This window comes from Ranitomeya imitator, chromosome 1, assembly GCF_032444005.1.
Source record: "Ranitomeya imitator isolate aRanImi1 chromosome 1, aRanImi1.pri, whole genome shotgun sequence".
In the NCBI taxonomy this organism is placed as follows: domain Eukaryota; kingdom Metazoa; phylum Chordata; class Amphibia; order Anura; family Dendrobatidae; genus Ranitomeya; species Ranitomeya imitator.
In genome coordinates, this window is record NC_091282.1 from 904,794,392 (window position 1) to 904,819,361 (window position 24,970).

General features: G+C 43.0%; 1 protein-coding gene across 1 annotated transcript in view; it reads right to left on the reverse strand.

Annotated features, from left to right (window-relative positions):
* The window catches only part of PPEF2 (protein phosphatase with EF-hand domain 2), a 139,076-nt gene that overhangs the window by 38,044 nt on the left and 76,062 nt on the right, over positions 1-24,970 (reverse strand). The window contains exons 9-11 of the mRNA XM_069743398.1: positions 7,692-7,858; positions 7,578-7,614; positions 3,549-3,698 (exon numbers count right to left, since the gene is read on the reverse strand). Of these exons, the coding sequence (XP_069599499.1) occupies positions 3,549-3,698; positions 7,578-7,614; positions 7,692-7,858 (354 nt within the window). The remainder of the gene's footprint in view (positions 1-3,548; positions 3,699-7,577; positions 7,615-7,691; positions 7,859-24,970) is intronic.

Sequence of the window (24,970 nt, forward strand, 5' to 3'; positions counted from 1 at the left end):
AAGCTTCCCATGCTTTCCTCAAAAGTCTATCCATCTTCCGATCCATTGAGCTTTAAATTTGTGAAGAACCCTCTAATGGCAGAGTTGCTTTCCTAGCAGCTGCCTTAATGCCCTGGATGTCAATTTTGGGAATTTCAGACCAAGCCTTAGCTATCTCTTCTATCTGAATTCTTCCGTTCAGATCACCCGGAATACCCAAATAGCACGGTGGCTCAGTGGTTAGCACCTCAAATATGCAAGGAGTTTGTATGTTCTCCCTGTGTTTTTGTGGGTTTCCTCCGGGGTCTCCGGTTTCCTCCCACATTCCAAAGACCATTGGAACATGGATCTTGCCACACAGGTGGAATTTAGATTGTGAGCCCCATCGGGGAAAGCGATAACGTGTGCAAAAAATGTAAAGCGCTGCGTAATATGTTAATGCTATATAAAAACCCACCAAGGATAACACCCCCGTGTTTGCGTGGGTTTCCAAAGCCATAATGAAAGGGAATTTAGATTGTGAGCCACATCAGGGACAGCGATTATAATGTGTTCAAAAACTGTAAAGTGCTGCGTAATATGTTAATGCTATATAAAAATAAAGATTATTATTATTATTAACTCTTCTCTAGGAACTCCCATTCATCCAGAATAAAACTCTGAATATTGTTATGAACCAGGAACACCATCTTCTTTTTTCATATCAATCACCCAAACATTTAATGTTGGACTGTTCGAGGTGTTTTTTCTTCCTCAACTTCCATTGAATTTTTTACTGTTGTACGGAGTTCCTCCATGTCCTCAGAAGAAAAATATTTTTTGGCTTCCCGGTCAAAGCTCTGAGTTGGGGATAATTTTTCTTCTTCCAGCCAATCTTCAGGGATTGATGCATGGGTTTCTTCTGAGTCTGAACTCTCCACTAAACTGATCTACTCTTTTTGGTCACAGATGGGGTCAGACAAACCGATTGAGAGAAAGAGGCTGGGGAAGTCTAAATTTCCTAATGTACCATCTCCGTTAGCTCTGGCTTTTCATCCCTCAAAATCTTTTCTATGCACTCTTGACATACTGTAATTATTTTTATGGGGGATGAAAGCTGCTTTTTACAAATGGCATATTTATGTCCCGTAGATTTAGCTCTAGCTTTTGGTGTACGATCCTTGCTCCCCTTAAAAAAAGGGAAGAAGGCAGTAATAACAATATTCTACTCCCAAAAGTGGGGTTTATCCACCCCAGAATTACTTGGTGGGCTTGGGTTCGTGCTGGGTTCAGCAGTTGTAGAGCGAAGAGAAAATGCAGCATCCATGGATATAAAGGATCGGTCCTACCTTAGGGTGTCTTCTGTCAGGGTCACTTATAGCGAAGTGACCGTGACCCAGCGCAGCACCATCCCTCAGATGCAACTCCTTCCCTTCTTGTAGGATGCCTAGGCTGAGGAATATCTGCAGACCATTGGTGTTATTTTCCTCCCAATTCACTGTTTTCCTGCCCGAAGGGCTGGAAACCACCGTGCGTTCCACGATGGAACACAACCTGAAGAGACGTCAGCTGAAGGAAACTGACTTCCCACATCAGTTCCCCGCTGCATGCTCACTGCATGCCACCATGGAAAGGAAGGAGGAGAGAGTCTGGGGAGCTACGGGAGAACCCCAGCCTACCTCCATTCAGCATTGCTCGGAGGGTAAGAAGAAAAGAGAGGTCCTGATCATCGGGAACACTGGAGCAGTTGGTAGAGATGGAAGGCAGCACAATCAACCTAACTGCCCAGTGAATCCAGGCATTTTCCCACCAGTGTCTGCTGCCCACAACAGAGCACCAGGATGACCTCTTCATACCTTTAGGGACAAGAAAAATTACTGAGGATAGGAGATGGGGAGGGACTATTTAACCTTTTTCTGTTTCCTTTCACTATTAGGGCAACCTCCTGTTGTGCTGGCATGTGATGTGAGAAAACAATATTTGTAAATCTCTTATAGACATTTTATTCACAACAGCACACAGAACACATATAAAACGGTGAAAGTTAGACATTTTTACATTTCATTTGAAAAAATAACCTTATTTAGAAAATTATGGCAGCAACACGTCTAAAAGGTTGGGACAGGTCCATGTCTACCATTGCGTAGCATCCCTTGTTTTTCTTACACTCTTCTACTGCAAAGCCATGCTGTAGTGATAGATGCAGTATTTGGTTTACCATTGTATTGCGGAAATATGCAAGACTGTTCCTGAGATATACATTGTCTGGATGGGAGGATATGTTGTTCTAAAACCTCTGTATAAGTCTCAGCATTAATAGTGCATCTAAAGAGGTGTAAGCTGCCCACGCCATGGCCACAAATGTAACCCCATGCCATTATAGATGCAGTCTTTTGAACTCTGCATTGATAACAAGCTGGATTGTCCTGCTCATCTTTAATCCGCAGGACACATCATATGCGGTTTACATAAAGAAGTTCACATTTTGATTCAGCTGACCACATAACAGTTTTCCATTTTGCCTCAATCCATTTTAAATGATCTTTGGCTCAGAGTAGATGGCAGTGTTTCTGGATTGTGTTAATATATAGCTTTCTTCTTTATATAATAGAGCTTTAACTTGCATTTGTGGATTACATAGCGAACTGTGGAAACAGACAATGTTAACAGCTGATCTTCTCCCCTGTGCACATAGATTTCTACATAATGATGATATTTTGCACATTATATGGTGGGATGTTCAAAGTCTTTAAAATTTTACATTGATGAACATTTTTCTAAAATTTTTAGGTGCAGTTGTTCACAGATTGGTGAACCTCTGACCATCTTTACATCTGAGATACTCTGCCTCTCTAACATGCCCTTTTAATACACAGGTGAAAATTTACTCTCCAGCTAGGTTTCATTACTACCACTTACATTTCCAGCCTTTTGTTAAACCTGTCCAAATTTGTTTGAGATGTGTTGCTGCTTTCAATTTCTAAATTAGTTTTTTTTTCACCTTTTTAAATGTGATCTATGTTCTGTTGAGAATAAAATATGGCTGTAAGACATTTCTCAATCATTACATTTTTGCTCTCTTTATATTTTACAGAGCTACCCAACTTTTTTTTAACTGAGATTATATATAGTGAAATCCGCCATATAAAGATTTGCCCAAGGAACCCCAGTAATGAACAGCAACAGACAACAATGCCACTACGTGTACTGAGAAGTATAGATACAGTCCACATATGAAACTTGAGAAGTATATTTCTCCTCATATATAACTATATTATACTAATGTAATTCAGAACAAATTGGTAGCATGGAATGGAAGGTAATATCCAGCAAGTAAATGCTTACTGTATTGACAGTCTTCAGATGTATGCCCTCTTAAAAAAGTTCCTGTTCCCATCCTTGTATGAGGTGTAGCACCCTGACTATGCATTAAAAGTTTGAAGTGTGGTGTTTGAAAAGCTCTAGCCCTACATGTGTTATAAGGCAAACATAGTGATCGGAAATAAATATATATATCATAATGGTTATACATAAAAATGGAAACACACTGCAAGGAAGCTATCTTTTGGGATTATTATGAAATGTCTTACCTTGTGTCGTTCAATCTTTGACAAAATCTCCAAATTTGTAGAGTCAGACACTCCTCCATGTGTAACCAGTACTTTTTGATCTATTATTGTAGCCAACGGAAGCCAGCTAAAAACATTTTGTAGCATTTTCAGAATTTTTTTCCCATGAAACTTTAAGGTCACAAAACAAGAATATTCTGTTAGAAGATTTCCAAGATATCTAATATATTATAATATATCTTATATAACATATGATATGTTGTTTCTTTGCACTCTTGTATATAAGTAAACTCTTGTTATTTTGGGTCCAATACACTTATTTAAACTCTCTTGCACTATTTATATTTATGTCATTGGTTTCTGTAACTCCATGAATTAATACAATAGTGGAACATTGATGGTTAAACTGATCTGATTTCACTTAAAGGGACTCTGTCACCTGAATTTGGAGGGAACAATCTTCAGCCATAGGGGTGGGGTTTTCGGGTGTTTGATTCACCCTTTCCTTACCCGCCGGCTGCATGCTGGCTGCAATATTGGATTGAAGTTCATTCTCTGTCCTCCGTAGTACATGCCTGCGCAAGGCATGATTGAACTTCAATCCAATTCAGGTGACAGAGTTCCTTTAAGCGGGCACGTGACCTGTGTGATGTACTGTGCGCAGTCATGTGTCGCCTTACCGTTGAACTTAGTTATACACTTCCTATACGCTGACACGGCATAGGGTCTTCACTGTGAATAATCAAACGCGGTGGTATTCTAAACAATGCAAGTGAATAGGACGTAGTTTGGGGTAAGTGTTCATTACGATTAAGTGCACGAGCAGAAAGATTGGCCAAATGATGACGGCACACTAAGACATCCCCTTGAGAAAGCTGAGTGTGAATCGCGCATCGGGGTGTGGTCATATATTGTTAGATTCAGGTAACTATCATTCATAATATGGTTCATGCGTTATTTAACATACTACCATGTATAATAAACACAACTGCATATGCATAATATTTATTTATTCTAAGATAGATCTACTATCTTACATAGAATATGTTGGCTACATGATCAAGTACTTTACCACTATATGCCGCTTATGTGTTTCCATGGTACACATATACTTTATGTGTACATATATTTCCAGTAAAATTTTACTTTTAATAGCTTAATAAAAAAACACCAGCCCAGTGAATAAAGGGTGTATTCCAAAAAATGTGTGACCTACAATAAACTAACCTGCAGGTACCCTATACTGGGGTGCATCCAATTAACCTGAGTATACTCCTGGTTGTGCTATCATGTTTATCTGGATTATGTCTGGGCTGAATTTTGTCAATATGGCATATTTTTTTGTGGTAAGTATTAATATATCGACAAAAGTGAGTGTGAGGGGTTTTTTTGATTGATGCTATTAGGTTACGCCTCAAAATTATTTATCATGGTCATCCCTCTTTTTAGGAGATATATCTGAGCCCTGATTCTGTCATAAGTATTATGTGTAACAACCATATTCCCAGGTGAAGGCAATAGCTACCCAGGAAAAACGAAGTGCAGAGGAAAAAGTGTAGTTAAAATTTATGTTTATTTAACAAATAATAAAAACATATTAGTTACATCTACTATGTAAGGGGAGGGGAAGACAGGGGGAATATATGCCACCAGACAAACACTGGGGAGACGAACCTATTCTGGCCCCTGTATAATTAGAGCCCCAAATGATAATGTGAATGTACATCCAGTACATGCAGATAAAGAGCACAGTATGGCACAGAGATGATCTCCACACTAAGGATATGGGTACTATATGACCATAGACGAGTAACACTCCAAGCAAACAACACATGAGAGTCCTAAGTTTAAATCCAGTAGAGCAGGAAATGCTAACAAGCTGGAAGGTGGATTCCCAGTGAAGAAATGTAAAAGAAAAAGTTCCTGTTAGGGAATAAGCGATAGCAAGGAGATCTAAACGGACCCTCGCCCCCTATAGAAGAAGCTAAGGCGAAACAGCGCTTGTCGGGCGCCCGGGGATCCGTGCCTACTGCTCGCCATCTGGGCCCCTGCACTGCTGTGCACCTCCATACAGGTAAACAATTGTGTGACCAGCCGTTTAGATCTCCTTGCTATCGCTTATTCCCTAACAGGAACTTTTTCTTTTACATTTCTTCACTGGGAATCCACCTTCCAGCTTGTTAGCATTTCCTGCTCTACTGGATTTAAACTTAGGACTCTCATGTGTTGTTTGCTTGGAGTGTTACTCGTCTATGGTCATATAGTACCCATATCCTTAGTGTGGAGATCATCTCTGTGCCATACTGTGCTCTTTATCTGCATGTACTGGATGTACATTCACATTATCATTTGGGGCTCTAATTATACAGGGGCCAGAATAGGTTCGTCTCCCCAGTGTTTGTCTGGTGGCATATATTCCCCCTGTCTTCCCCTCCCCTTACATAGTAGATGTAACTAATATGTTTTTATTATTTGTTAAATAAACATAAATTTTAACTACACTTTTTCCTCTGCACTTCGTTTTTCCTGGGTAGCTATTGCCTTCACCTGGGAATATGGTTGTTACTGATATTTTAAGTGTTTTCAGCCTGTCTGAAATAGGACTATGAAAATTATAAGTATTATGTGGCAAATTGCTGTGATTATGGGGTTTCTTTCATGAAATTGGACGATTTTATATGTTTATATCTTTTTGCTACCTGTTTGGTTACCCGTTTTTTTGTATTGCAGGGACTAGTATAACTAACCGTTTTCATCTCTGCAATATCATCAAATTGTTTTCCCACCTGTATCAAAAGGGTTGGAATAGGGCAGTGAGGGACAGCCCACGTTGAGTGGGGGTGCCAAAATCGTTTCTAGGGTGCCAACCTCCACAGCTAGGCAGGTGTAAACTAGGCCTAGTATAGGGTACCTGCAGGTTATTTTATTGTAGGTCACAAATTTTTGGGGAATATACCCTTTTTTTTCACTGGGTTGGTATTTTTTATTAAGCTATTAAAAATAAAATTTTACTGGAAATATATGTACACATACTTTATTAGATTTCCTTCTAGATTTTGTATTTCTCGACTACACATATACTTTAACATAATGCAATATGTCTTTAATATTTCTAATACATAATACATATTTGATTAAGTGGAGTGTGGTGCATTATTTGCAGGATCCATAGTTCATCTGTACACACTATCTTATTTGCATTGTGAATCAATTTTAAGGCCGCCGTCACACTAGCAGTATTTGGTCGGTATTTTACATCAGTATTTGTAAGCCAAAACCAGGAGTGGGTGATAAATACAGAAGTGGTGCATATGTTTCTATTACACTTTTCCTCTAATTGTTCCACTCATGGTTTTGGCTTACAAATACTGATGTAAAATACTGACCAAATACTGCTAGTGTGATGGCAGCCTAAGATTTCCATGAAGGAAACCAAGGACATCTAAATATGAACTAGACATTTTTTTTTGCAAAAGATAACTGGTTTGCTCACATTAAATTTATTGTTCTACTTTCTCTACTCACATACTAGTACTAGTTATAACCTTGTCAAACATCTTTAAAAAATTATTAGGGGAAATTCTGGAATTGTATGCTTATATTTACAGGTGAATAACTCAAGGAGGCACTATTATAGGATTTGGTTCATTGCCATACCACCTGCCCTCAATGACCACACATACCTATATATTCCTGCTTCTATTTAAGTTTGGTATAAAGTAAATATTTATTTCAAAGATGCTTAAATTAAGTTAGTTTGTGATTAAACTTAGTCTGATAGAAGTATTAATGCATGACATCAAATCTATGAGGCATACAGAATTGGAACTGTCACTTCAAGCATTAAGATTTCAGCACAGGAGTTCAATCACATAAACATTTATTTTAACATTTTTATTGTACAACTAAAGACCTTTAATACATTTGTTTTTGCTAGTGAGTAAAGTACCGAAACAAAGCTGGTAATTTCAGATTGTAAACTTTTGCCATACATCTTTCGCTTTTAGATAATTGACTTGCTTCATAAGAGCTGCATTTCAGTAGACATACCTTATATTTTTTCATTACTTCTTTCGTGAATCCATATCTCAAGAAAGAAAACAAATTTAAATAAATGTTGAAAGCACAAACTTTATTTCATGTTTATGTTTTCACAAATCTTACCTTAAATTAACCAAATAGTCTTCATGATTTCCTCTGTTCAAATGAACATCCTTAGGGTAAACCAGTAAGAATGCGAAAAGGATCATCAAGATTTCTACCGATTGTTTCCCTCTGTCTACGAAGTCCCCATTAAAAATGTAAGACTTCTCTGGTGATGGGAGACCATTCTGTGAGAAAATAGCGTGTGATCAATATTATCACTTTTAGATTTTTACAGCAACAATTGATTAAGTAGCCAGTTAAATACCAAGCCGTTTATCCATGTTTGTGTCCCTGCCTTTGATGCGGGCTCTGACGCTGAGCCCGCTGCAGAGACACAATGCGATGTTTGGTGGGTGCTCTCGTCCGCTGGCCTGGCTGTCTTTAGAAAAATCAAACGGGCCATGGCCTGTACTCCTTCCCTGTGGGCAGGACACTACTCAGACAACACAGGGTGAGGTTACCACATTCTGGTAAGACTTTATTGGGTCACCAACAGTGAACATCATATAGTACATTTCCAGCAAGTACACAAGATTGATCAAATGACAGAGTATCACTCTTTTGCTGGCTCACTATCCGCAACTTTGGGGCATCAAAGGCCAACTACCCCAACCGATCGCACCCTGCTTTTGACAGGCACCCACAGAGAAGAGGCAGTGGCAAGCTTAGGCAGATGACGGAGCACAGTGAGGTATGTGGCCAGGTGACACGATTGTCAGAACCTGGGTTCTCCAAACAACTTTGTGGGCTCCGTGATGGGCAGTGTAGCGGATCTGTATTCCACCTGCTGGAATTGTGGTTCCTGGGCTGACTTCCTGTAAAGTCACACCAGTTACAGAAGCAGGGCCCTTTTATATCAAACAGCTTCCATTTCAAGGACCTGTGCCCAAAGTCAGCGCAGTCGTCTACCAGGAAATTTTAGAGCACTTCATGCTTCCCTCTGCCGACAAGCTTTTCGGAAATGGAAATTCAATTCTCCAGCAGGACTGGGAACCTGTCCACACTAACAATAGTACCAATACCTGGTTTAAAAACATCAGTATCACTGTGCTGCATTGGCCAGAAAACTCACCTGACCTTAACCCCATAGAGAATCTATGGGATATTGTCAAGAGGAAAATGAGAGACACCAGACCCAACAATGCAGACAAGTTGAATGTTGCTATCAAAGCAACTTGGGCTTCCATAATACCTCAGCAGTGCCACAGGCTGATCGCTTCCATGCCAAGCCCCATTGATGCAGTAACTGATGCAAAAAGAGCCCCAACCAAGTATTAAGTGCATTTATTGAATATACATTTTAGTAGGCCAACATTTCAGATTTTAAAATAATTTTTTTCAGCTCTTATCAATGCGGTCAACTGTATCGGCATCTAGCCTAAACAGTTGCACTTGCGATGATGGACGGGGGCTCACTAATGGCACCGGGACCCCCCTGCTCTGGGGCCCCAGAGCGTCCGGGTGGCCGAGCAGGGAGAATGATTTCCTACTTTGCCGCAGAATGTAACTATATAGGAGCGCTGTGCATGCCAATACAGTTACAATAGCATAGCTCTAGGTGGGCCCTCTCAGAGCGCGGGACCCAGGGTGACCACCCCCTCTGTCCACCGGTAGCTACGCCACTGATCAGAGACATTTTTTTTTCAGTGGGGGCAAGGCTAGTAACAGCTATTTGGATTGGCAGGAGCTTTTTCTTTCTTTAAATGTTTCATGATTTTTTTAATCTACTTATTTATTTTTTATTTATTTCACTTATTGAGCCTCATAAAATACTTTTTTTGAGCCATTTTAGCACTCAAATACTTTTCTTTTACCAGATTTCCCCTGTAGTTGGGGCTGGTAAATTAGCCCAAGTTACAGTTCAAATTTAGCTTCCTGGCAGCGTAATAGAGGTGACTTCTAGGACCTAGCAGCTTCTGCTCCTTCCCTACATCCAGCGATCACTTGACCACTTGATTTAGAGGAAGAAGCTCTTTTAGCAATTCCTATAACTGAATACACAGTGCTTCTTTATTGCTCTGTATACAATATGTGATGCTAGTCAAATGGGACGCTAGTCACAACTCACAGAAGGGCTGTAAGGTAGAGAAGTCAAATCGTTCCTTTGATCAGTAGTAAACTAAGGAAAAGATGAAGGCGTAAGTCAGATCACGGTCCAGGGTCAGAATACCAGAGAAATAGTTGATAAGCAAAGGGGCAATAACAAATGGGTAATCAAAACATTGTCCAAAGGTCAGGAAGCAGTAGATCAGAACTCCCAGTACAGGAATCAGGCAAACACACGTCAGAGAGCATAAGCTGTTGTCTGGAAGTGATCTGGGCCAGACAGCTCATTTAAATAGCAGGGCAATTACTAAGAAAAAGGAGCACCTGGAGAAATCTCTGAACCTCCAAGTCTCTGAACTGAGCTGTCAATCAAGGCACCAACAGCTCAACACGCTCCAGCACATGATATGATTACAGCGCTGTCCATCACTGAGTCCCAGATGCTCTGAGCGGAGGAATTGTGATAGTACCAGCTCTTATAAGGAGGGCCACCGGACCCCCAGGTTTCTCAGGAAACCTACGATGAAAAGCCCTGACCAAACGATCAGCTTTCACTGAACAAGATGGAACCCAGGATCTCTCCTTGGGTCCGTATCCTCTCCAATGAACAAGATATTGGAGGGAATTTCAGACCCTCTGAGAATCCACGATCCTCTGCACCTTGTACTCCAAACCTCCATCAACAGAGGCTGGAATAGGCAGGGATAAGGCAGACAACACCGAAGGGGCAAACATCTTTCACAGGGATCTGTGGAAAAAAATGGAGACATGAAGGTACTGTGGAAGCTTTTATCCTAGGGCAATTGGATTGACTACCTCTAGAGTTGCATATCGGCCAATACATTTAGGACCCAACTTCACCGAAGGTACTTTTAGCCTATTATTCTTGGATGATAACCAAACCTCTTATCACTAACTTTGAAAGTGGAACCCACTGAACGTTTCCTATTAGCCTTACATTTTTAAGGAAATTGAGCCACCCCAGTATTCCTCTTAACCTCCCTCCAGACATCCCCAAGTTGCCTCTACTTCAGGACATCCAGAACTCAACCTAGCGAATTCACCAAAATGAGGATGAAAACCATAATTACAAAAGAAAGGCGAGGTTCAAGTGGTCTGATTAACCGAACTGTTAAAAGGCAAACTCAGCAAGAAGCAAAAATGAGGACCAGTTCTTCTGTTGAGCTACAACAAAACATCTTTAAATTTGTTCTATGAATTGATACGTCCTCTATGTCTGACTGTTGGTTTAAGGGTAGTAAGAAAAGGAAAACGACAAATCAATGCCCAATTTCCTACTATTTTCCAGAATATAGAAACAAATTGTAACATTGAAACAATGTTCAAAGGAATGCCATGCAATCTCACCACATGACTGATACATAACCTGGAAAGTGTTTCAGCATTAGGTAACCCAGATAAAGGAACAAAGTGATCTTGGCTACTGAATCGGTAAACTACCACCCAAATGACAGTTTTTCCACCAAAGGCAAACCACCAAGGCAAATCAGTAATGAAATCCATGGACAAATGAGTCCACGTCCTTGCTGGAATTGGCAATGGAGCCAATTCCCCGGCCGGCCGGTCATGACAGAACCTAACAAGCAGATACAAAATCATTAAGATTGTTAAGCATGGACAGTCACCAAAAAAGTCTATCAACAGCTTTCTGTGCAACAGTGACCCCCGGGTGACCACTTAAAAAGGAATCATGAAACTCCTGCATTAAGGCCCCTTCACATTAAGCGACGCTGCAGCGATACCGACAACGATCCGGATCGCTGCAGCGTCGCTGTTTGGTCGCTGGAGAGCTGTCACACAGACCGCTCTCCAGCGACCAACGATGCCGGTAACCAGGGTAAACATCGGGTAACTAAGCGCAGGGCCGCGCTTAGTAACCCAATGTTTACCCTGGTTACCATGCTAAAAGTAAAAAAAAACAAACACTACATACTTACCTACCGCTGTCTGTCCTCCAGCGCTGCGCTCTGCTTCTCTGCACTCCTCCTGTACTGGCTGGGAGCCGGAAAGCAGAGCAGTGACGTCACCGCTCTGCTTTCCGGCTCACAGCCAGTACAGGAGGAGTGCAGAGCACAGCGCTGGAGGACAGACAGCGGTAGGTAAGTATCTAGTGTGTTTTTTTTTACTTTTAGCATGGTATCCAGGGTAAACATCGGGTTACTAAGCGCGGCCTTGCGCTTAGTTACCCGATGTTTACCTTGGTTACCAGTGAAGACATCGCTGGATCGGTGTCACACACGCCGATCCAGCGATGTCAGGAGGAGTCCAGCGACGAAATAAAGTTCTGGACTTTATTCAGCGACCAACGATCTCCCAGCAGGGGCCTGATCGTTGGTCGCTGTCACACATAACGATTTCATTAACGATATCGTTGCTACGTCACAAATAGCAACGATATCGTTAACAATATCGTTATGTGTGAAGGTACCTTTAGATACTGTACAAAGGCACAAATAATTTAGAGTCAGGAGTAGCGGATGGGGCCAATGGCTGGACCTCATGAATTTCAGCTTCCAATTCTGAAGGCATAGAAATAACGATTCCTAGAGGAATAGAGAATGGAGGTTCTGGCTGAAAAATGGAATCAAGGCAGTGTGACAAAGTGTCAGCCCCAACCTTCTTAGACCACGATCTGAACGTTATGGAAAATGTATTATAGAAAAAAAGTAAGGAACATATGGCCTGTCTAGGGGCTAAATGTTTAGCAGATTAAATATAAGCTATTTTTTATGATCTGTCACCACAGTAACTGGATGAATAGCTCCCTCAAAAAATTTCTCCATTTTTCAGACGTTAACTTGATAGGGAGCAGCTCGCGATTCCCAGCATCATAATTTCTCTCACCAGAGGAAAATTTCCTAGAGAAAAATGCACGTGGTTGCAAGATGGTCACAGTCCTTACCCTGACCTCTAAGGCAACTACCTCTACAATAAATGGTTTCTGGAGATTGAGTTGAATGAAAACTGGAGCGGACATGAAACACTCCTTTAATTTATCAAAGGAGCCAACAGTATCCAATGACCAAACCTTAAGATTTTGTCAGTCATGGTTTGTTTTGAAGTTTTGGCTGGGACCTCAGGGGTTAAGACTTTTCAGTCTCTCTCTGGCTGTGTTAGGGCTTTATATGGCCTCAGCTGGGCTCTGGTCTTTGTCAGTTATACTTCTGCCCTGGGCTGAGTAGTTTGACCCTTGTGTCCTTATGCCTTGTGCCTGCTCTTGTGTATTATCTTGTTGCTGACCTGGTTCTGTCCCCCATTTTTGCTGTTGTCTATTGATTCTGTACTGCTCATTCGTTCTACCTGGTTTTTGACTTCTGCTCTGTTCTGATTACTTGTTCTGCCTGTCCACCCTGGTACTTTTGCTGCCCTCTCCAGTTTCTGACACTTGGCCTGTATTTGATTCCTTTTTTGTACCTCACTTCTGACCTCGCTGACCTCTTGGTTTTGACCTCGGCTCTCCTGACCTTCTCTTGTTCTGTCGGTGCCTGCCGTCCTCCGCTGTCTTCTCCGGGAGTGCTGTGGCTTGCTCTGCCCCCCGCTTCCACCCCCTGCAGTCACATGCCACAGGTCCTGCACGTCAGCGGTTGCGCCCCGTCCCAGTAAGCTTTCCTTGCGCTGCATTGCCTCACTCATCCAGGACATAGCGGAACACGTGTACTGTGGTAGTATATCAGTCACAGTATTCCTTTCAGATCTGCTCCCTTACGTGTGAAGTCAGTAAGTGGTTTAACAATCTGAGAAAAACACCTAATACATTTTCTATAGTAATTAGCGAATCCTAAAAATTGTTGCAATGCTTTCGGATCACAAGGTTGAATCCAATCAATTATAGCCTGCACCTTCCCAGGGCCCATCTTAAACCCTTCAGCTGATGCAATAAACTCCAGCAATGATATTTCCTGAACAGAAAAAGTAAATTTTTCCAATTTAGCAAACAAAGAATGTTCCCTGAGTTTCTGTAAAACAAACTGAACCTGCTCATAGGGTGAATCTAGATCAGGCCAAAAAAAATTAGAATATTATCAAGGTATACCACAATAAATCTTCCAATAATGTCAGAAACAAATGCCATTCATAAAGTTCTGAAAGACTGCAGATGCATTGATTAACCCAAAAGGCATGGCAAGATTTTCAAATTAACCCTCCAACATTAAAACTCTGTTTTCCACTCATCACTCTCCAGGATACGTATCAAATTATAAGCCCCTCTAACGTCAAGCTTAGAAAATATTTACGCCTAAAGCTGATTTTATAGCTTGGGGATGAGTGGAAACGGGAAAGTATTCTTAACCATAATTTTGTTTAGTTTGTGGAAAGGAAATCGAGGCAAGGACAGAGGCAGGGTCGGACTGGGGCACCGGGACACCGGAGAATCCTCCGGTGGGCCCCGCCCCCATCCCCAGCTCCTGCCTCCGTCATTCCTCCCTGCACTACCCTGCACACTTTATTCTATAGCTGGCCCTGGCAAGTAGGCAGCAGGCTGTACAAATGATGTGAAATGCAGCTGCGCTGCAGCTCTTTCACATCACCTGCTATCACTGCCGGCTTCTATTGAAGATGTGCAAACAGCGTTGCGCAGCGTCTGTGCGTGTGCAGAGTGCCGGCCTGACTTCAGCCAGCACAGTCAGAGGCACAGCTGACACACACGCACTCAGTCACGCATCAGCTGACTCTGCAGGCATCTGTTTCTTGCCTGTGTCTCCAGCTCTTCTTCAAAACTGTGGACCGAGGTGGTCTAATGCTGATTGGCTGACATGCAGCCAATCAGCATTAGTTTTCTTTGTGTGACCTCACAGCACAGCTTAGGCAATGAGCTGTGCTGCGATTGGTTGGCTGTCCTGCCTAAGCCACACAGCAATATCATAGAGGAGCTGAGGGATACTTCTGATGAGTGCAGCAGTGTGATTGTAAGTAAAATATATGATGCCTGCAGGCAGCCTGCAGCATAGTCCTCCAGCCACTCAGGCAGTTAGGGGATGGGGCTCCCATGCAAACTAGAGGTGACACAAGGTGGGGATCCCCCATGGAAAAGTTCTAATTGGCTGAGGGCCCCCTCCACCACTGTGTCACCTAATTTCCTGTGGACCCCACTGTTTCACTTTTAATTTACTGTGGGCCCCCTCTCCCACCGTTTCACCTCTGGAAAAGGGGGCCCTCAGGAAATTAGCTGACAGTGGGGAACAGGGCCCTCAGGAAATTAGCTGACAGTGGGGAACAGGGCCCTCGGATAATTAGGTGACACAGTGGGGAACAGGGCCCTCGGGAAATTAGCTGACACAGTGGGGAACGGGGCCCTCGGATAATTAGGTGACACAGTGGGGAACAGGGCCCTCGGGAAATTAGCTGACACAGTGGGGAACGGGGCCCTCGGATAATTAGGTGACACAGTGGGGAAGAGGGCCCTCAGATAATTAGGTGACACAGCGGGGAAGGGGGCCCTCAGATAATTAGGTGACACAGCGGGGAAGGGGGCCCTGAGGTATTTGATGCCTTCATGACATCCGCCTTACAAGTATGGCACACGTTAAATGCCACTGTCTGACAGCGGCATTTAACATGCGGCACTGACATGCGTGCGCAGCATTCTTTTGCCCATCAGAGCACCCGTTATGTGATCGCGGGCTGTCGATGGGTTGCCATGACAGCAAGGATTCAGCTGATGACCCTTGTGCCTGTCATGGACAACCTGTGATTTCTGCAATATACAGCGATGCTTTGGCGTCACTGTATATAGCACGGGCGATCAGACAATCGCATCTTTAAGTCTCTTAAGGGCAATAACTAACAGCGAAAAGTAAAAAAAAAGTTTTTAAAACTACCTTAAAGTTCAAATCATCCCCCTTGTATGCCATTGAAAATAAAGATGTTTAAAAAGTCAGCTCTGTTAACTAAAAACTGTTAACTCGATCAGTAAACACCGTAAGGCTAAGTTCACACATTGCGTTTTTACTGCATTTTTGCAGCGTTTTTGTTTGCACTACATATTGTTTTCAATAGGTAAAAAAGACTACTAGGGTAGGTTCAAACTGGGCATTTTTTATGCATTTTTTGCTGTGTTTTTTTAATGCTAATTTTCAGCTGATTTTTTCAGTACCAGCAAAGCCTATGAGATCTCAGAAATCTCATGCACACACATTGGTTTTGTCATCAGGATTTTGTGCTTTGCATTGTTTTTATTGCATAGAGCATGTCACTTTTTCAGCATTTTTCACCCATTGACTTGAATGGATGGTGAAAAAAGCTGCAAATGAATTTTCTTGCAGCGTATTTGCTGCAGAAAAGTCAAGGACAGCAGGATGTGACCTCACACTCTGCTCTGCTACCTCTAGACGGCAGGCTGCATGGTGCGTCCATGCAGCCTGTCATCCAGCAGAGTGGACTCGAACCCCATTCACTTGAATGGGGGGCCAGACAATACAGGGTTTAACACACTGTCATATGCATGACAGCATGGAAAACACTGCTTCTGATCGGCAGTGAAATCCTCCCCGCCAGAGAGCCGCGGTTCCCACAGTGCCAAAAAAAAGCGGGAGCGCTCAGCTGTGATTGGAGGTATAAAGTTTACCTCCGGTCACTGGTGTCAGCTGATGGGACTACTGCTCCTATCATCTGACGCCTGCTTCCGCTAATAACAGTGAGAGCAGGAGTGGATGATGGGAGTATTCATCTGCCGCTCCTGTGCTGTAAATAAATAATTAAAAAAAAAACCTGCATGGGTTCCCCCCTATTTTTGATACCAGCCAGGCAAAACTCACAGCTGGGGGCTGCAACCCTCAGCTGTCAGCTTCATCAAGGCTAGTTACCAAGAATAGAGGGGTCCCCAAGCCTTATTTTTTAATTATTTAAATAAATAATTGAAAAAAAAATGGTGTGAGGTCCCCCCATTTTTGGCAACCAGTTGGGGTCTGGTATTCTCAGGCTGGTAAGGGGCCATGGATATGGCCCCCTAGCCTAAAATAGAAGCCTGCAGATGTCCAGAAAAGGCGCATCTATTAGATTTGCCAATTCTTGCGCTTTGCCCGGCTCTTCCCACTTGCCCTGTAACAGTCGCAAGTGGGGCTCATATTTGTGGGGATGATGTCACCTTTGTACTGTCCAGTGACATCAAGCCCCGAGGTTAGTAATGGAGAGGCATCTATAAGACACCCCCATTACTAACCCCATAGTCACATTGTAAGAAAACACAGCCAGCAAGAATAAAGTTCTTTAATTGAAAGAATGACACATATTCCTTTAATTATCTCAATTAAACCATACTTACGACCTCGCCTAATTCCACCAAAGCTCTCTTTCTCCTGTAATAAACCAAAAATAATAAAACAACTATATCCCTCACCTCTCCGTTGTTGTGTCCAACACCGTAATCCATGTCTGGGGGATAATTAGTTTTGAACCTGGACGGTGCCCAGATGCAACTGTCCACGCTGAAAAACACTGGTGAATGAGCTGCTGTGAGCGCAGCCTCAGTGACTAGCGGTGATGTCACTGAGGCTCGGTTCCCAGCTGGGATGAACTGCGGTGACCTCGGTGAGATCCCCGCTAGCACCGTGAGAAAGTCGCAAGGTGAAGAGGCAAGTTCACCGGGAGAATTTCACCGGGAGAATTTTACTGCGGTGAACTCAACTCTGCACCGTGCGACTGACACCTGGCACTGACACCTGCTGGCATACAGGGACAGCAGCTACCTTGGGTCCCCAGCCAGTGGCGTGTCACTAATAGCGGCAGACCACGCAGCTGCTATGGCGGCCCCCGGCGCCAGTGGTGCAGCGGCGGGTGACAGGAGGCAGAAGCCAGCTGTTGTGGCCCCGCTGCTAAAAAGAAATGAATATTCCCCACGCTCCCATAGGTGTGGAGAGGGGTGAATATTAATTTCACTATAATAGCAGGCACTGTTATCAGCAGCCAGCTAACACTGCTAGCTATCAGGGTCTGCAGTCCAGGGCCCCCACTCCCCCAGCCCGCGTGGCCACTATGGAGCAGTAAGTCAGGGATGCCCGATACCAGCGCCGCCCCCCAGTGAGTGCCGCATTCAACTGTATCAGCATCATAGATGCCAATACAGTTGAAAGCAATAAAGGAGGAGAGAGTGTCAGATGATGCTCCTTCTCCCATTATTCCCCTCTGACGCTGACACAGCGAGTGCGTGATGATGTCACTTCATAGCGTACCCGCTGTGTGCCAGGCAGACGGCAGCGCAGCTCTTGACACCGGAGAAGAGCCGGAATCAGCATGGGAACGAGAGCAAGAGGAAAGTATTGTGTTATATATATATATATATATATATATATATATATATATACACAGTATATTAGTGATGAGTGTGTATACTCATAGGGTACAATACACAACCCCTCATAGGTCACAATGTACCCCCCATAGGGTATAATGCAACCAGAACTCACTAATATATACAGTGGGGCAAAAAAGTATTTGGTCAGTCAGCAATAGTGCAAGTTCCACCACTTAAAAAGATGAGAGGCGTCTGTAATTTACATCATAGGTAGACCTCAACTATGGGAGACAAACTGAGAAAAAAAATCCAGAAAATCACATTGTCTGTTTTTTTTATCATTGTTTTTGCATATTATGGTGGAAAATAAGTATTTGGTCAGAAACAAAATTTCATCTCAATACTTTGTAATATATCCTTTGTTGGCAATGACAGAGGTCAAACGTTTTCTGTAAGTCTTCACAAGGTTGCCACACACTGTTGTTGGTATGTTGGCCCATTCCTCCATGCAGATCTCCTCTAGAGCACTGATGTTTTTGGCTTTTCGATTGGCGACACGGACTTTCAACTCCCTCCAAAGGTTTTCTATAGGGTTGAGATCTGGAGACTGGCTAGGCCACTCCAGGACCTTGAAATGCTTCTTACGAAGCCACTCCTTCGTTGCCCTGGCGGTGTGCTTTGGATCATTGTCATGTTGAAAGACCCAGCCACATTTCATCTTCAATGCCCTTGCTGATGGAAGGAGGTTTGCACTCAAAATCTCATGATACATGGCCCCATTCATTCTTTCATGTACCCGGATCAGTTGTCCTGGCCCCTTTGCAGAGAAACAGCCCCAAAGCATGATGTTTCCACCGCCATGCTTTACAGTAGGTATGGTGTTTGATGGATGCAACTCAGTATTCTTTTTCCTCCAAACACGACAAGTTGTGTTTCTACCAAACAGTTCCAGTTTGGTTTCATCAGACCATAGGACATTCTCCCAAAACTCCTCTGGATCATCCAAATGCTCTCTAGCAAACTTCAGACGGGCCCGGACATGTACTGGCTTAAGCAGTGGGACACGTCTGGCACTGCAGGATCTGAGTCCATGGTGGCGTAGTGTGTTACTTATGGTAGGCCTTGTTACTTTGGTCCCAGCTCTCTGCAGTTCATTCACTAGGTCCCCCCGCGTGGTTCTGGGATTTTTGCTCACCGTTCTTGTGATCATTCTGACCCCACGGGGTGGGATTTTGCATGGAGCCCCAGATCGAGGGAGATTATCAGTGGTCTTGTATGTCTTCCATTTTCTAATTATTGCTCCCACTGTTGATTTCTTCACTCCAAGCTGGTTGGCTATTGCAGATTCAGTCTTCCCAGCCTGGTGCAGGGCTACAATTTTGTTTCTGGTGTCCTTTGACAGCTCTTTGGTCTTCACCATAGTGGAGTTTGGAGTCAAACTGTTTGAGGGTGTGCACAGGTGTCTTTTTATACTGATAACAAGTTTAAACAGGTGCCATTACTACAGGTAATGAGTGGAGGAAAGAGGAGACTCTTAACGAAGAAGTTACAGGTCTGTGAGAGCCAGAAATCTTGATTGTTTGTTTCTGACCAAATACTTATTTTCCACCATAATATGCAAATAAAATGTTAAAAAAACAGACAACGTGATTTTCTGGATTTTTTTTTCTCAGTTTGTCTCCCACAGTTGAGGTCTACCTATGATGTAAATTACAGACGCCTCTCATCTTTTTAAGTGGTGGAACTTGCACTATTGCTGACTGGCTAAATACTTTTTTGCCCCACTGTATATATATATATATATATATATATATATATATGTGTGTGTATGTATATATATATATATATATATATATATTAGTGATGAGCGAGTATACTTATATATATATATATATATATATATGTATATATATTAGTGATGAGCGAGTATAGATATACATATATATATATATATATATATATATATATATATATATGTATATACAGTGGGGCAAAAAAGTATTTAGTCAGTCAGCAATAGTGCAAGTTCCACCACTTAAAAAGATGAGAGGCGTCTGTAATTTACATCATAGGTAGACCTCAACTATGGGAGACAAACTGAGAAAAAAAAATCCAGAAAATCACATTGTCTGTGTTTTTATCATTTTTTTTGCATTTTATGGTGGAAAATAAGTATTTGGTCAGAAACAAACAATCAAGATTTCTGGCTCTCACAAACCTGTAACTTCTTCTTTAAGAGTCTCCTCTTTCCTCCACTCATTACCTGTAGTAATGGCACCTGTTTAAACTTGTTATCAGTATAAAAAGACACCTGTGCACACCCTCAAACAGTCTGACTCCAAACTCCACTATGGTGAAGACCAAAGAGCTGTCAAAGGACACCAGAAACAAAATTGTAGCCCTGCACCAGGCTGGGAAGACTGAATCTGCAATAGCCAACCAGCTTGGAGTGAAGAAATCAACAGTGGGAGCAATAATTAGAAAATGGAAGACATACAAGACCACTGATAATCTCCCTCGATCTGGGGCTCCACGTAAAATCCCACCCCGTGGGGTCAGAATGATCACAAGAACGGTGAGCAAAAATCCCAGAACCATGCGGGGGGACCTAGTGAATGAACTGCAGAGAGCTGGGACCAATGTAACAAGGCCTACCATAAGTAACACACTACGCCACCATGGACTCAGATCCTGCAGTGCCAGACGTGTCCCACTGCTTAAGCCAGTACATGTCCGGGCCCGTCTGAAGTTTGCTAGAGAGCATTTGGATGATCCAGAGGAGTTTTGGGAGAATGTCCTATGGTCTGATGAAACCAAACTGGAACTGTTTGGTAGAAACACAACTTGTCGTGTTTGGAGGAAAAAGAATACTGAGTTGCATCCATCAAACACCATACCTACTGTAAAGCATGGTGGTGGAAACATCATGCTTTGGGGCTGTTTCTCTGCAAAGGGGCCAGGACGACTGATCTGGGTACATGAAAGAATGAATGGGGCCATGTATCGTGAGATTTTGAGTGCAAACCTCCTTCCATCAGCAAGGGCATTGAAGATGAAACGTGGATGGGTCTTTCAACATGACAATGATCCAAAGCACACCGCCAGGGCAACGAAGGAGTGGCTTTGTAAGAAGCATTTCAAGGTCCTGGAGTGGCCTAGCCAGTCTCCAGATCTCAACCCTATAGAAAACCTTTGGAGGGAGTTGAAAGTCCGTGTTGCCAAGCGAAAAGCCAAAAACATCACTGCTCTAGAGGAGATCTGCATGGAGGAATGGGCCAACATACCAACAACAGTGTGTGGCAACCTTGTGAAGACTTACAGAAAACGTTTGACCTCTGTCATTGCCAACAAAGGATATATTACAAAGTATTGAGATGAAATTTTGTTTCTGACCAAATACTTATTTTCCACCATAATATGCCAATAAAATGTTAAAAAAACAGACAATGTGATTTTCTGGATTTTTTTTTCTCAGTTTGTCTCCCATAGTTGAGGTCTACCTATGATGTAAATTACAGACGCCTCTCATCTTTTTAAGTGGTGGAACTTGCACTATTGCTGACTGACTAAATACTTTTTTGCCCCACTGTATATTAGTGATGAGCGAGTATACTCATTGCTCGGGTTTTCCCAATCACGCTCGGTTGGTCTCTGAGTATTTGTGACTGCTCGGAGATTTAGTTTTTGTTGACGCAGCTGCATGATTTACGGCTGCTAGACAGGCTGAATACATGTGGGGATTCCCTAGCAACCAGGCAACCCCCACATGTACTCAGGCTGGCTAACAGTTGTAAATCATGCAGCTGCGTCACCAAAAACATAATCTCAGAGCAGTCACAAATACTCGGAGACCACCCGAGCAATGAGTATACTCGCTCATCACATATATATATATATATGTATGTGAGTTCTGGTTGCATTATACCCTATGAGGGGGGTGCATTGTACCTTATAAGGGGGGGGGGGCTACATTGTACCCTATGAGGGGTTGTGTATTGTACCCTATGAGGGAGGCTGCATTGTACCCTATGAGGCGGGCTGCATTTTACCCTATGAGTTGGGCTGCATTGTACCTAATGAGGTGGGCTGCATTGTACCTAATGAGGTGGGCTGCATTGTACCCTATGAGGGGGGCTGTATTGTACCCTATGAGGGGGCTGTATTGTACCCTATGAGGGGGGCTGCATTGTACTTAATGAGGTGGGCTGCATTGTACCTAATGAGGGGGGCTGCATTGTACCCTATGAGGGGGGCTGCATTGTACCCTATGAGGGGGGCTGCATTGTACCTAATGAGGTGGGCTGCATTGTACCCTATGAGGGGGGCTGTATTGTACCCTATGAGGTGGCTGTATTATACCCCATGAAGGGGCTGCATTGTACCCTATGAGGGAGGCTGCATTGTATGCTATGAGGGGGGCTGTATTATACCCTGTGAGGGGGTCAGCATTATATTCTGTGGGGGCTACACTATATTCTGTGAGTGGGGGCAACATTATACTATATGAGGGGGCTGCATTGTACCTTATGAGGGGGTTGCTTTATACTCTGAGGGGGCTACATTATATTCTGTGGGGGGCTTCATTATATTATATAAGGGCTGCATTATATTCTATGGGGGGCTACATTATATTCTATGAGGGGGCTACTTTATGTTTTATAAGGGGGCCTGCCCCAACTCCTGCTACATAATTAAGACATGTGTATTAACTTATATTATACCCTGATAGTAGCGTGTTTTACCACACAATTGGTGGTCCTGTATCTATTTCTATGTAGCTACATAGTGGGCCCCAAGAATGATTTTCTCTGGTGGGCCCAAGGTGCTCCAGTCCGACGCTGGACAGAGGCAACCATCTTTCTTTTTCAGAAAAAAAAACCCCGCAACTACAGGCAAGCAGGAAGGACAGACATGACCATTCTGTAAACTTCCATTTACATATTGTTTCATAGCAGTCCTTTCAGGTCCCGATAAATTATATAGAAGCGAGCTTTTGGGAGGTTGACATTGTGCTACAAATCTTTTTGTAATCGTAAAAATCTCTGCCTCTTTCTCCAAGAACACATCTCTGAAGTCATTCAGGTATGCCGGCAGATCTTCCAGTCTAGCAGACATTTGTTATGACAGTGGGAACTCCATTTAACAATATCCGTTCCACCTCAATCAGTAACAGGATCATGGATATGCAGCCATGTAAATCCCAACACCATCCCAGCAGGTAAATTATCCAATACATAGCAGAAGATGGACTCAGAGTGAAGAGCTCCCACTCTAAGTGTGAATTTTACCATTTCCAGCTGGACAAAGATCTGAAGTAATGGTGTCCTCTCAATAGCAATAATTTGAATGGGTCTATCAAATTTAACTGTCCTTAATCCTAATTTAAGAACCAGTCCAAAATTAATGAAATTGGCGGCAGGCTCACAGTCAATGAAAGCAAGAGCAGATAACCACAGGTTCTGAAAACAAAGTTCCATGTTCAGCAATACTTTCTCTGAGAATTAAAAGGGTACCTGGAAGTCTGGGTGACCTCCTCGAATATCACCCAGACAGACATTTCCTGAAGGCTTTCTGGCTTGAGGGCGTTTTGAGCAGTCTTTAAGAAAATGTCTAACACGACCACAATAAAGGCAGAGTCCGAGATGATCCCGACGCCTCCCATCCATGACCCGAGTACGGGCTGCTCTAACCTTTATTAGTTCCATCTCTGGCAAGTGAACAAACTCGGGTAGGATGACTGAAACCCCCTGTCGTTCATCATGTCTCTCTCTCTAATTCTGCGATCCATTTTAACGGCCTGAATCATGATCTCCCCCAGGATACAGGGTGAAGTATGCAGAGCCAGAACATCCTTAAGAGTATTCCAAAGGCCACGGTGAAACTGAGACCTGAAAGCTGCATCATTACACAGAACATCAGAGAACTGCACTCCATGCCCGCATCAGAGGCAGAGACACAACATATGAAGTACATATACGTCATAGGTCATGGAGGGGTTAAGGAAAAGAATGCAACATACAAATGAAAAATTATACAGTACTGCACAAAAGTTTTAGGCTGACGTGTAAAAATTCTGCAAATTAAAAATGCTTTACAAAATAAAAAAAATGTGTTAATAATTTATTTTTTTTCAATTAAAAAAATGCAAAGTGAATCAACAATAGAGAAAAAAATATATTGATATTTGGTGTGTTCACAGTTTTTCTTCAAAACAGCAACAATTCTTCACATAGTTGAGTCACTTGACCGTAGTTCCATGTCAAAGGTATGACTTTTTGTCTGCAATATTTCCGTGAAGACACTTCTGGTTACACTTCTCAGAGCAATAGATGGGTGTAGCTGAGTCCAGAGGCGTAGCTAGGGTTTTGGTTCCGGGGGGGGCGAAGCTTCTGAGTGGGCCACTAATCAGGTAACCTTCATTACAATTCAGTGACACGTCCTAATAGTGTAAGAGAACCTCAGCAGATGACCGCGCTGTTACAGAAGATAATCTCTATATAAAGACCAACATGGATATTACCGCCATATGGTCAGTGGTAGATACCAGCCTTGCAGAACATAATAAGAGATCACAGCACAGTTACAGATAATAACTTACCGCTGATGTTCTTTCTGATGGAATCGTTCACTTTTCACGTCTTTTCCATCTGGCCCAGACCGACGTGACAACTTCTTCCAGTCAGGACTCGTCTGCAGAGAATACAACAAAGACACATTTCACTTCTCATATTCCCGCCCCATCATCATTTATTCCCAACCTGCACAAACTCCTCATCCTGCTGATACCCCAATACTGAGCCGCTGCCGTATGTGTCCCTATTACTGCCCCTGATACCCCAATACTGAGCCGCTGCTGCCATATGTGTCCCTATTATTGCCCCTGATACCCCAATACTGAGCCGCTGCTGCCGTATGTGTCCCTACTACTGCACCTGCTGCGCGGTTCTCTGTGCCTTTTTAATTCTAAAGCACCCCTCTATAATATAGTAATGCTGGGTGC